The 13588-nt window shown below is 39.4% G+C and overlaps 3 protein-coding genes across 3 annotated transcripts; all 3 read right to left on the reverse strand.

Moving 5' to 3' along the window:
- Window positions 1-3522: 3522 nt before the first annotated feature.
- LOC145707816 (carbohydrate sulfotransferase 4-like) lies at window positions 3523-5203 on the reverse strand. The gene is made up of 7 exons (XM_081785398.1): window positions 5150-5203; window positions 4718-5104; window positions 4362-4638; window positions 4051-4319; window positions 3933-4011; window positions 3791-3892; window positions 3523-3750 (listed from the first exon to the last, which is right to left on the reverse strand). The coding sequence occupies exons 2-7, from the start codon at window positions 5085-5087 to the stop codon at window positions 3636-3638; spliced, it is 1212 nt and encodes a 403-aa protein (XP_081641524.1). The 5' UTR covers window positions 5088-5104; window positions 5150-5203; the 3' UTR covers window positions 3523-3635.
- A 1462-nt stretch (window positions 5204-6665) lies between these two features.
- LOC145712004 (plasminogen-like) lies at window positions 6666-8461 on the reverse strand. The gene is made up of 7 exons (XM_081789691.1): window positions 8180-8461; window positions 7726-8141; window positions 7601-7685; window positions 7386-7562; window positions 7078-7343; window positions 6972-7034; window positions 6666-6928 (listed from the first exon to the last, which is right to left on the reverse strand). The coding sequence occupies exons 1-7, from the start codon at window positions 8334-8336 to the stop codon at window positions 6746-6748; spliced, it is 1347 nt and encodes a 448-aa protein (XP_081645817.1). The 5' UTR covers window positions 8337-8461; the 3' UTR covers window positions 6666-6745.
- Window positions 8462-10866: 2405 nt separating this feature from the next.
- Window positions 10867-13584, reverse strand: LOC145710816 (uncharacterized). The gene is made up of 9 exons (XM_081788524.1): window positions 13446-13584; window positions 13255-13369; window positions 13073-13174; window positions 12582-12733; window positions 12395-12510; window positions 12118-12260; window positions 11841-11900; window positions 11587-11678; window positions 10867-11295 (listed from the first exon to the last, which is right to left on the reverse strand). Exons 1-9 carry the CDS (start codon window positions 13487-13489, stop codon window positions 11286-11288), a joined length of 834 nt encoding a protein of 277 aa, XP_081644650.1. The 5' UTR covers window positions 13490-13584; the 3' UTR covers window positions 10867-11285.
- Between the last annotated feature and the right edge of the window lie 4 nt (window positions 13585-13588).

Here is a 13588-nt window from a genome sequence, read left to right on the forward strand (position 1 = left end):
TCTTCAGTTTTTCTTCTTGGAGTAAATCTCGCTTACAGGTGCACCACTTGACGCTTTAAACACGACGACGTCCTCGCGACGGCTACGGGTTAACCTAATCCAGACACCACTTGCCACTGTTACTGATACTGTTGAGTTTAGTTAAAAGAGGAGTTTGCTAAAGGGACTTCTCCAAGTTATCTTAATTTCGAGCTAAAGGATGTAAATAAGCACAAGTCACAGAATCTGTGTGTGACTCACAGATGTTCCAAATCGATCAGCAATTTTAGTGACCGCTTGAAAACGTTACGTGGTTAAATCTCGCCAAACTTGACTTCTTTCGGGTCCGACCTCAGTTGCATCACCCAGTTGCACCGCAATCCTTGGCACCTTCAATCAACCGCACTGGCATTTTTATTAATGGCGCCGGTTAATTTGAAGCGAAACACTTTTTTTTTGAGAAGCGTCCGTAGTTTAGGGCTCAGAGAGATAACCGTGATTGTTTGATTGAAATGATCCAATTAAGCCGGGTGCGGCCCGATCAGCCGGTAATTCGAAGCCAGGGACAGAAGTTAATGCACAGCCGAGCAAGTTCAAAAGAGTTAGACGAGTTTTTCGTGATCTCCCTTGGGCTAAAAAGCGATCAGCTGGGTGAGGGATTAACTCAATCAGGAATTTATGCAAGCTTTTATATAATAATGCGATTCAACTCAATCGAATTCTCATTCGTCCAAAACAGGGAAAACAAAGTGATGTGTGTCATTTTTTTAGAATTATGTTCAGTAACAAAGTTATTCAATTATCTGCTTCCGCTTTGACCAAGCCTTACTCATTAAAAACTCATATTCAAATGATACTCCTTTATTTTCTTTACTGTATATTTCAGCACGTTTATACTTTCTTCGGATTCTTCATTCTTTACCCAGAATTTCGGAGGATACTCTTAAACAGCAGCACAGCGCTAGAATTTCCCCTCCCTTCGGCGAATAGCTAAGCACAGATTTAAAATCACGGAAAATGATTTTCCAGCGTTCAAAGAAGAAGATAAGTGGATAAGAATTTCGGAGACACGCTGGACGATATCCTGTCGATCTCTGACAGCCCTTATCAGCTCAGCAGGTGATTGAAATACGTATTATCTCTCTCGAACAAATTGGGGAGGGCGGGAAGATAAATTGAAGGCTTTCAGCGTGATTGAACGGAGAAAATATGAAAATACAGTAATGTGAGTATTTTCGCCTAAATCTGAGATTCGGTAGCTAAAAATTTTGGTTCTGATTTCTGTGAGCGCGGAGGAAAGAAAAAATTTCCGCTAAATGTTCGACCCCACGTTGCTTTTGAACTGTAATTATTACAGATCGCCGGGTTGAAATATCATATTTTTTCTAATAGAAAATGTCTGACCTTCTGTAAAAAAAGTTGCGTCAGAAGGAACAAACTACAGTGCCTTGACTTAAGCCTCAAGAGGCCACGTCTGGACCGGTGGATTTGGGTTCCGGGTCACATCGAATAAGGACTATTCCAAAGCGGAAGGTTTTCAAGCTGATTAGGCGATTTATACTTATGCAAGATGAACACACGATTTGAAAGTTTTTCAGTGTATTTTTACAGAAGGAAAATTAATTAGCAAAAGCGCCTTGTCGGGAATTATCCAATCCTCTGCCGACCGAGTGGTAGTAGGATTTCGGAGGGCTCATCATTTGACGTTGATAGTAGTCGGTCTCTCGCGATCCATTTACTGAATTTATACAGTTGTATTTAACACCGCATTTCATAAAGTACCTTCTGGAATTCTAGTGTTCCGACTTCGATAAGAATCATTCATCCCTCTGTTTCTATTTTTTCCGTAAGCGGCGCTAGAATCAGAAATAGAATTTCTATGCCTATCGGAATAGAACTCTTCCGTGACGTAACCAGATGTTATCGAAGACGGTCGTTGATGAAAAACTCGTTGTTTTCTATCTGGAAGATCGTGTTTCGCTCTTCTGGCCGCGGCTTGCGCCAGCGCCATCGTTTTGAACTAAAATGGGTTAAATTTGTTCGAGTTCGAGGAACGCACTCTTGGGAGACTGCGGTCACGTGGGCCGTTGTGATATTGATCATGAAGCGGGTTAACGGTATCCGGCTGATTGCCGCGAGAATGGTGTTTGAGAATAACTTGGCCTCTTTTGTAGCAATAGGATAAGATAAAGTACAACGCGCTGAAAACGGTGATTGATGGGAGTTGCTCGTTTTGCAATTACTGACATGGAACCTGCAGCAATTATGAGTGTTGTCAGGAACGTCTGCATTCCAGGATTCGAGGAGACTTCAAAAACATCGCAGGTCTGCCCGATCCATGTTCCTGTTTCGTTAGAATGACATCTGCACTTGGCATCGCCTTGGTTTCCAACAAAGCAATTCCCATTCAAACAAGGGTTTTCTGTGTCGCAAACTGATACGCTGCAATCGTCAGAGAAGAAACCAGCTTTGCAATTGCAGAGAAAAGCTGGCTGGAAGAGAAATGGATCTAAGAAAGTTGAAGGCTTGAAAAGAGGGTTTTTTACCTAGTGACTCGCAGAAATCAGTCCCAGTCAGATTGCAAGGCGCTTCTCTTGTAAAACAAGCGTCTAGTTCGAGATTGCAGGAGTCTCCGGTGAAAAATGGCTCACATTCGCAGTTGAACCCGGCGAAAAAGTTTACGCAAATACCCTTTTCGCAGAGTCCTTCTGCGCATTCGTTGATGTCAGCTTCGCAAAAATCACCAGTGAGCCCGGGAGGACAATTACAGATGTATCCTCGCGGGTCTGTGTCGCTAAATCGGATTTTATTGGAGAAAATTTACTATTTTCACTCTTGAATACACTCTGAATCGTTTTCGCATTCATTGCCAATGCACAAGTCATCAGGAGTAATTTCATATTCCAACTGGAAGCCTCTTAGAGTGACTCCATTATCGCTCGTGAATTGTACAGTACATGGGCCTGGGCCAATGAACGTCCCTGGCGGAGGGATGTTGTTTCCGCAAATGACTCCTGTACCAGTTCCATCATCAAAGGTAACCGACATGAAGTCCCATGTACACTGGCCTCCCTCTATGTTCATATCTGTGAGAGTGACGGAAATCTGAAGTTTGAAATCAAGGAAGAGAACGATCTTTATATTTTGGTTCTTACCTGAGCGGGAATCGCATTTTCTATCCGATATGCGCAATTTAAATTATTGTCATAATTCTGTGGATAATTTACAGACGTAACGACACCTGTCAGCTCTGTATATTCGAGCTGCCCGCATTGCGCCTTTCTACTGATTCAGAATTTACTTAAAACTAGAATTTTACGAATTGTTGAATCCATTCATAAACTGTCGCTGCAAAGGTTGAGAAAAATTTTATTCTAAGCATTTTCTCGATTTCTCTCAATTCTTCAATTTGACCTCTTTAAATTTTTTCAATTTTAAAAATAGTTGAGAAACTTGTTGAACGTTTTCAAGTGGCCAAGTGACTAGACGGTTTTCATTGTTTTTAATCAGATTTTCTCTAATGAAGATACTACAATAGTTTTGTTTATTGAAGAAACATGGATTAAGTACAGAATATAATGATGGATACAGTAGCACAAGAATTGATCTTTTAAAAAGTACAGTCTAGGCGTTTTTTAACATTTGGAAAAATAATTTTATAAACTAACACTTTGATCGAATCTAAAATTTCTAAGAATTGTTTCATAAGAACTCAGGTCGAGTCTCATGTTGAAGAAAGATTTGTGCGTTTCTTTTTCTAGCGGTAGATAACTAAAAATATGTCACTTTGAGAAGTCAAAAAACCAATTACCCGAAAGTTTTCATGAATTCGCTGCATTTTTGTTGGACGTCTAAGATTTCAAGTTGAGACGCGTACTGACTTCCTGAGGACTCTTTGTTCACCATTCTCCAACTAGCAAAGTGTTTATAATGGTCACCAGTTAGTTGTTTACCTGTAAAGAATATGATCATGAGAAAGTTTTTCGATCGCAGAATCCGAATTCGTTCTCCAAGGCTTCACATACTGGCGAACTGAAGCTAATAAGAAATAATTCACACTGTATGTTTTACTTTTTTGAAGATTTTCGACCGCTTCGTTGAAATCTCCGAGCTTGAATTTTTCATAAATTTCTTCAGTAAAGCTTTCGTATTCAAGTGAAAGATCTTCGTATCGTAAGAACACGATGCTCTTCGCGATGCCTCCCTTATTACGCACTGCCATGTTGTAGTTATCGACCATCGTTGAGCATTCTTTTTTGAGTTGAGAAGCTTCGTGTTTGGATCTCGCGGGAGTCCAGACTGCTTTTCCCTCGTTTTTTATGATCTCCAGCTTTCTCGATCTATCATTTAATAAAAACGATTATCAAAGGAGTCATAATTACCTAAACACGGAGCGGGGATCTCTCATCAAGAAGATTGCCTTCAAATGAATCTCCTGGTAGTTTATAAACTTCTTGATTTCCATCAGTTCTTGAAGAAGCGTGACTGACGCAACAACTGCATGTGACTTTTTACAAGTGTCAGAAGCTAATTCTTGTGTTTCGGTCTCCTCCCAGTTTATTTTGCAGCTTTCATGGCAGGTTGACGCTGACTTGGCTGCTTTGGATGAGCAAAAAGGTGGCGAGCAGAATTTTTGGCTTTTGAAATCGTTACAAATTCCTCTTTCTGCATTGATGGTTCATACAATAAGTCTTGGATATTTAATTTGATTGATGTCGGATTTAACTGATTAATCGACCATTTCCTAAGCAAGTTTTCATGTCCTCATCTTTCGCCACCGTCAAATAATTCTTCGCCAAGGGCACTTTGCATTGAAAAATGTCTTTGAGCATTTTCAATTTTTGCGAGTCTGTGCCTTGTTTTCCGAAAGCAACCAGTGGCTCAGAGTAGAACATGAAATTTGGGTTTCGGTTGAACATTTCTTCAAGCAATGCCGCGCCAGATTTCCATGCGCTTACGATCAGAATTGACGTTTGCTTGCCGCTCCACTTAGAAACTTTTGACACTGGCTTCGCGATTTTCTTAGGGGACTCGTTTTCGTGATAGTTTTCGCCTTCGTCTCCGTCTTCATCATCGATTGTATAATTCTGAGAATTCGGGAGAATCATTTCATAGTGCAAACTTGCTTAAAAATCCAAATCATTATTTATGAACGATCTTTATTGTTTACCATCTTGAAATCTTGAAGGGCGTAATTGTTCATTAAATTCGTGAAGAAATTGGTCTTTTTGAAGTTCAAAAAAATATAGCGTATTAACAACACCCTTGAAATTTTATTTCTGAGCATTTCCTTGAAGTGAAATCGCTAGAAAAACAAAAATGATTATGAAGACAATGGTGCCAACAACGCAATCTCTCATTTTTTCGTTTAAAATAAATATATCTTCATTAACCTCTCTCCATTTTCAATAAATTTCTTTTGAATATTTCTCTACTATCAATGGGCGAGCTTATCACCGAGAGAAAAAATGTCCATTTGCTGTGCCTGAGGCAAACTCACTTTCGTTGTTAATTAAACCCTTCTCTGCTGGAGCGGCCCTGTGTTGATGCCGTTGAAATCTTGCCTTTGCGCCAATCGTAAAGTGCATGATTGATTACAATAATAACAAACTATAATCGGCTTTGGGACCACCGCAGGCTTAAATGATTCTAACGCTGAGGTTCAAAACAGAAAAATTACTAATACGAGTCATAAATTTATTTTCTCTTTAATTTATTTCAAAATTCTTGTAAAAGACAGTGCTTATCGTAAGAATAAAATCATTTCAATAAATAGGGAATGACGACTAAGTTCGTGAGAGCTAGGTTCGTGGAACTAGGTTCGCGGTGGGTTCTGCCAGAGTGTTTAAATCGGGCTATATTTTAGGGCAGTAAGGGAATTTTGAGTAAGTACTAGGCATAAGACTGAGGGACATTTGCTTAACATTTACACTACTTCCAGTAGGGACCGGCATAAAAATGTGGCTAGCGTTTTCAAATAGAAAAATTAAGCCATTAAATAAAGTAGCGAAGTTACTATCACTGCTCTTTAGATGAAGCACTCTCGCGCATATTATAACTTGAGAATAAGAATCATCGAAATTAACAATGAACATCAACTAAGTTTATACAAAACTCACGGTAGAACGAGTTCAATCCATATTGACTGGTTCCCTGCGAATTACGGGCTTAAATGTCAACTAAAATTAAGTTAAAAAGCTAAAACCCTACTTTGATTCATTTGTTGAATCGTAATCGGCTCCTGATCAAGTGCCGCGCTCCTCATCTGCCAGATTAAAAATTCATCCTATAGTATTTTTCCGTTGATCACCATGAGCTCATTCATCCAGCGGTATAACAAAACTTTAATCAAAAATGAAAAGCTTAAATTTTTTTCTTCTTTCATTCTGCTTAGGTATCGAGAACATAAAATCACGTGGTTAAAAAGAGAGTTTTAGGATTCAGACTGACGCCATTTGAGATGCTCGCCGCGGACAATCAGAACTACTGGCAACCATTTGGATTGCGTCTTGCGAATCCTTACAAACAATCATTGCCATTTTTCGAAGAAAATCGGCAGCAAAAGAGACAATCCAATTTCGGAAGGAGTTTTTAAACAAAATATCAAATTTTATCAACAATGCTCATTCAAACTCCAGCAGTGCCGTTCTTCCCAAACATTGACTTCGTCGACTGGTAAACAATTGTCATTCGAATTTATTAGCTGTTTTTTCTCGTCAAATAAAGAAACTCAAATTTCAGAAGGACACTTTGTTATTTCTTCTTTTTAAACAATCGACCTTTTGATCCAGTTCAAGATCAGAGGCGATGAAACCCTGGTATAAACCCCAGGAGATCTCGGAAGAGCGCAGTCGTAGCCCCAGCTGACAATTCCGTCAATGATCCAAACTCCATTATGTTGGCACATGAGCGGGCCGCCAGAATCGCCTTGACAAGTATCCACTCCGCCCTGAGAATTTTAGATTTCAAGTTCAAGGAAAGCTCATATTTGCCTGTCGATATCCAGCGCACATTTGCGTGTTGTCCGGAACCACGCCGCCGAGGTATTGATTGCACTAGAATGTCAGCTAAGACCCGATAAAAGTGAAAAAATGGTACTCTTTTGTTCGAAACAATCGGTAAAGTTTGTTGATTGAGTGATGCTCTGGAAGTAGTACCCTTAGTCGTTCCCCATCCAGCGATGGCGCAGCTTGTCTTTTCTGGCACATTTTTGCTCAATGTTGGCAAGCAAATAGGCTGGACATAATCATTAAATTCCAGAGATCTTTTGAGCTTCAACAAAGCTGCATCGGCGTAAATTTCCTCTCGATCCCATTTCGGATGCAAACAAGCCATTGCAATGTCCCGTTGTTGCTTGTATTGATCTACGAATGAAATAAAAGGCTGTATAGCAACGATTCGTCTACCTATCTGCTCGTTGTCACCATCTTTTGTATGAGTTCCAGTATAAACTTCATACCGCTGCGCCAAGAAACAGTTTTGTGGCATGTCAGATGTTCGTCGATTTAAATCCATGACGCAATGCGCAGCAGTCAAGACGTAGTCAGGCGAGATCACTGATCCTCCGCAAAATGATCGACGGCCTTATTTCAACCGTATTTATTTACAGTCATTTTTCTGCTCACCTTTAGGGGCAGCGGGATCACGAAGAGATACCATCCATGGGAAAGAGTGAGGCTGTGCAGTTTCACCACCGACAATTCTATCTAGAATTGGCTCATGGTTTTGCTCCTCTTTGATGTTTACCTGATAGCGAGTTTTCTTGGCGATCTTTTGGAAAACTTTTGGGCGATCCTGTGTTTCCGACTGATCATCATATCCGTTGTAGTCATAATACTCAATTGATTCTGCAGATCTTCTTGATCTCAGATCCGAAGGATTTTTAGCGATCAAAAATTTCGGAGTGACTTTCGGCTGACCGCATGTACCGAATGTCTCTGAAGCAGTTGGCTCTGGCTCCCCGCAAACTCGAATATTGCAATATGCTGTTTTCACTCGCTTGTCTGTTGTGTAGCACCAGGGGCCTTTGGGGTCTTTGTTTGGATTTCGACAGTAGTTGTGTTTCTCGTCGATAAGGAACATTGATCGGTGAGGTTTGACTGCATTCCAGCTTTGACAGAGAACCTCTTCTCCAGTTTCCGTGATTGCTTTGTGCGCGAATCCTATCAATAAGTAAGAAATAATTCTAACAGAAAAGTACCTCTATATGATGTCCCAGATCTGTCTTCAAGACATGTTTCTCCTTTTCCATGACATCTTGGAATATCGCAATAAGCAAAGCGAACGCTGGGATCAGTTGTGTAACACCACGGTCCGTTTGGATCATTATCTGGATTTCTACAGTAATTATGGTTCATTGTTGCCCCATGTTTCGGCCTATGCGGAGCTCTAGCATTCCAGTTCTGACAAGTCTCTCCTGAAATTGTCTCGCGCAAATCGCCATTATAACTATTTAAATCTGAGGAATAGAAGCAATCGTCTCCATAAATGGTGGAAAGAAGAAAAATAACTCCTCTCATTTTATTTTAAGAGACTAGGGAAAATACGCTCCGCTGTAAGCATTGGGCAAATAAACAAATAGGTGGACTATTTACGGAGTGAAACATTACTTCAGCTAACAGTATTCTATTCGATCACCATGTCCAGAAAACAGTCAAAGTCTCAGTTGCTGGCGAAAACATCAGCTTGACAAAATGTACAAGAATGTATTATTCAAGCGCTCACAAATTGCTTGGACGCTTTTCAGCACAAAACCAGCTCTGTCGACGAATTTTTCTCCTTGAAAAAAGAGCAAGAAAAAAAGATGGATGATAGAAATTATAGTGAAATCGACAATCCTTTTTTCAAGATATCAACGAGAACTTTCATACAAATTTCTTTAGCACTTGGGTTAGTCACAGGAATGATCACTTACTACTGCAAAGTGAAGAGTAAAAAAATTATGGTTTGAATTTGTTCAATTTCTGTCATATATCGAGTTTAAAGAAAGCTAAGAAGAGAAAGCTGGAATTCGAGAGAATGAGGAAAACGGCGGAATTAGATGAATGCAAGAAACGGATGCAGAGAGGAATGGTTACTTTTCCGAGCAGGTTTGAACTAAGACTTTAAACGCCTTACGATTCGGCGTTATGTTTTAGGTCTTCACGCAAAACCTCGCAATTTCGATCGCCTTGCAACGATGAAAGCAATTCTTCAAAAACGGATAACGAAATTTCTCATCTTCTCACTATATCGGAAGTCTGCAATAAAGTATAGATTTTTCAATCTTTTTGCTACATTTTCAATTCCTTTTCAGCCTCACCAAGCTACATGAACAAGCTTTTTTTCACGGTCTGCTAAGAGACGTTACAAATTTACCGGGGCAAATGCGTCAAATACAGTGCTGTGATTGGCTGAATTTGGGACACGTAGCCTTTTGAAAAATGAAAAATCGCCATAAATCCGAAAATTTTTGAGATCTCGAAAATCTGAGATGATACAGGCATAGAGCTTGAGATTCTCCACCGATCCGTATAAAGATGTCTGGGGCTACGACGTATCCCCTAGGCGCTAGAGCAATAGTAAGTTTGCCCCGGTAATTTTGTAACGGTTCTAAGTAGAATTCATGTTCGAGGCTAGCGATAACACAGAGTCTATCCATAGAACCGTATTTAAGGATATTTTACTTGTTGATTGAAATCAATGTTTCAATCCAAGAAAGATTTGTCCTCATTGTGGACAGAAAGAGAGAATGATTTTCCCGAACGCAGTCACTAGAATTATCTTCGCCTCTGTAGTTTTGTCTGCAATGTAAGAATCTTATCATCAGTTCCCGATTCTAATGCGCATACTTTATAAGAGCTCTAATCGGTCTACGATTCGTCTTTGAGAAGTCAACTCTACCGATCGCTGAAGATGACCCATTTTTAAATTTTCCTTTGCGGCCCTTTCAGGTCTCTTCGCGAAAAATTTCGAAAAAAATCGATGTTCTTTCGACAGAGGATCTTACTATTTTAATCGGCGGAAAATAATTATTTTTTTTTTGATAAATTCATGCGTTTCAGCTGTTCAAGCCGTCAAATATCCCGAAAAAGTCAAATACAAAGAGTCAGAAGCAATTTGTGAGCGGGTCAACAAGACTCTTCCGAAGGAGGAATTCAGGGTGATGAATGCAAATTCACTTCCTTCAATATTTTGGATCGCTGAAGACCAAACAAGACGAGCAGATAAAAAGCAAGAATCTCGTCTTGAGCTCAATGTCGCGATTATTCAATTGCACAAGGGATCATGCGCAATTTTAGGTCTTAAGATAATGATGACTCGAAGCCTTAAAAATTTTTTTTAGTGACAAGACTTGCCAACCCATTGTTACCGGTCATGTTTATTTGCGAATATGAGGCGTTTGATAAATTCGGACAAGTGGTAGTCCAAAAAGACCTTCAAGAAGACATCAACTGCCCGCTTTTAAAAATGAAACAAACTTTCATTTACGAGAAAAAAATTTGGAGCTCTCTTTTTAAAGAGAAATCCTGGGTATTGGTGGATCAAACAAGCGGGTATCGACATTCACAAACGTATGTTTCTTGTTGTCCGAAAGCTCTGATAGAGTTATGTTTTAGAAAGCTCAGCGGATACAAGTTCAAAGATTTTTCGGAAGAAGAGACAGGAATAGATTGGTGCAAGTATGATAAATAATAGAGCAATCCACATATGTATATCAACTTTTAGAGGCCAACCAGTTCAGCTAGCTACAGCGACGCGACTTCGAGAGTTTGATCACAAAGTCATTGAAGGTTATTCGTACTCGACGTAAGTTTTTATCTCAACGGTTTCCTTCCTTATTTCTTTTTTTTTAGCGCGGCTACTCTTTGTTTATCGAAAAATTATGATGAAGAATAAATTAGTATTTACAGTTATGTTTATTGTTGATTTCAACAGACACGAGCGTTTTTGCAGAGGACAGTGTTAAAAAGTGATTGTATTAGTAAAAGCTCTTTCTTCGTCTTTCGGTGTGAATAAGGTTTTTCGTCGCACAGGCAATGGTCGGTCAAAATAATCTTTTGAAAATGTACATTTAGAAAACACAAAGTTTTGATTTACTTTGCGCTTTTTATCAAATAAATCTTAGGGATTCACTTTAACGAGTGTTATATAATTTATTATATAAATATTTTACGTGTAGTTGCTATTTTTGAATTGATTACTATTTACATTATTGACTATTGTTAAGGGAATTTCGGGATGTTAAATAAATAGAAAGTTTTTCATTCTTGGGCAGCGTGGAGGAATTTCTGGATGTGTTGATATCGATTCTTTCAAGTCGAGTTTCAGTGAAGGCTGAAATTAATGATGAGTCCTTGTTGATTTCTAAAAGTCATTTGGAGACAGAGACATTTTCCGTTACCGCTAGGAGATTTTCAATTTTATGAAATTGAATTGCCAATGCTTTTATACATTGACACTTGTTAATATAATTTTTCAGACTGTTATAAATTTAAATATAACAAGACACTTCGGTAAAATCAACCCCTCAAGAACATGATAATTCATATTTTTGGTTTTTCTACAGCGAAAGTTGGGCCCGAAATGTCTCTCCTCAAAAATGATGTTTGAAGAAAATCAACTCACAGTTGCGATCTCTTGAAGGTGGAGAATTTGAGTGGCGTGTACGTCGACATTTTCTTCTTCAGCTTGGTCGGGTGACCGTCAAAGTAGTGACGCTGTACCGGATTAAACACCTGATTATTCAAAGTGCATGTAATGCGTCAAACAATAAGAAAAAAAATAACCCTTGTACAAGTGTCAGCTAATCTTCAGCTTGCAGGTTGCCACATTTTGTTTAGATTTTACTCGAGAATGCGAAAAATATCTCCAATCCGGTCCTTGAATGTATCTAGCTCGGCGTCGAGGCTCAAGAGTCCGCGTTCCCATTGTTTGACAACCTTAATTTTGATTTCAATTTTAGGTCCTTTGGCAAATTTAATTAAAAACGCGCCCATCTCCACTTTTTTGGACTCGTGATTATTTTTGTTACAATGTTTAGCGTTAGGCCAAAAAGGTGTCGAGGGTCGTTTTGCTTCAAATAAATATGACCGACTATCAACTAATGTTTATACATCGGGCGGATAACGCGGTTTTACTTTTGATTAGCAAAAGTACCTGGTCGTGGAATTGACGAACGACTTTCCAATTGTACGTTTCTATTTTCGTCTGCATGTAGCTCAGGAGATCGCATCTGGCATCATGTTCTTCGTCTGAGAGACGCTTGTCTTTGAGAAGATGCATGTAGGAAGTGAAAAAATCTGAAGAAAAAAATGTGAAAATTTACCACGTGAACTTCAAAATCCCTTCATCCCGCTTTATCGGTTTAATTTCCGAATACAAAGTGCCTTTATTAGGCTCCATTCAAGCTGGATTAAGGGGAGCAATCAAGTACCTGATTCCGAGAGCTCGACAGTATTCGACGAGAAGCCTTCCGGGCTCAGCCCCGAGAATTTTTGACCGCGAAGTTTGTTCAGGAATTTGCCAGCGCGCACATCAGAGCTTCTACTCCTGAAGCAAAAAATGTGTTAAGAACACTGGGACAAGGACTTGGAATTGAAAAATCCAAGATCGGTCAGTACCTATGCTTGACGCTTTCTGTTTTACTCCTTCCTCTTCTCAGTGTTTCATCAAAGCCAGAAACGGATTTATCAGATCCATAAGCTTCGTCAGAGCTTGCGACGAGCGAAAATGTTGATGTTGACGACATGGCAGGTTTCATCATCGACAGCTCCTTAAGTTGTTGTTGAAAATAATTGACAACTGTTTGGTTTGCGATAATTATTTCTTCTTTCGACTGATTTTAGAGGATTAACTTGTTGAGAATTGAGCATCCTTTCCAATTATGATAAGAGGATCATCCTCTTGCTTAAATGTTTTTACATAATCGAGAGCCAATAGCTTTAAGGAGTAGCGAGAAATCTTTTATAGGATTCGTGGCTAGAAGCAATTAAAATGTTAAGGACTTGTTTTGGCGAATTGAACATTTTAAGGGTAGATGCATTTGAAAAACTGTCAGTTAAAATGAATTAAGGACCGTATTTCCTGATTAGATTAATTCTGAGTATATTACCTGATGAAGCATGTCCTGTCCAAAAGCAACTTCTTCAAAATCCGGCTCAAGAAGACCCTCAAAGGGAACCTGTGAGTCCATTTTCTGTCGATAAAACAAGTTCTAAACCGGAAATGTAAATTCTAGGGCTCTTGTAAGCCGCGCGGAGCTTTGTTTGCCGAACGAAAAGAGAGGAAATTTACCTGGTTTCTGGGGACGACTCCAGTGAGGACATAAATCAGTGTTTTCAAGTGTTCCATTCGTTGAGAGGGCAAGAAGCAGGCGTAATAGCGCATTCGGTTGCACTCGACCATAAGCCTAGAAAAGAGTCGTGTTACAAGCTGACTTACAGTAAAAAGAGAGTAAGAGGATATTGAGTAAAAAAGGGACAAACCTGATTCGGGGACCGTAAACGAAGTCAGTCTCCTCGCTCGGCATGATAAAAAGGTTGGAAATTGGCTTTCCATTTCTGTGGACGACTTCGAAGCAGTAGGGAACGTTCTCGTTTAAAATAATCTTTCTTTTTGCAGAGTTTAT

This window comes from Oikopleura dioica, chromosome 1 (assembly GCF_907165135.1).
Source record: "Oikopleura dioica chromosome 1, OKI2018_I68_1.0, whole genome shotgun sequence".
In the NCBI taxonomy this organism is placed as follows: domain Eukaryota; kingdom Metazoa; phylum Chordata; class Appendicularia; order Copelata; family Oikopleuridae; genus Oikopleura; species Oikopleura dioica.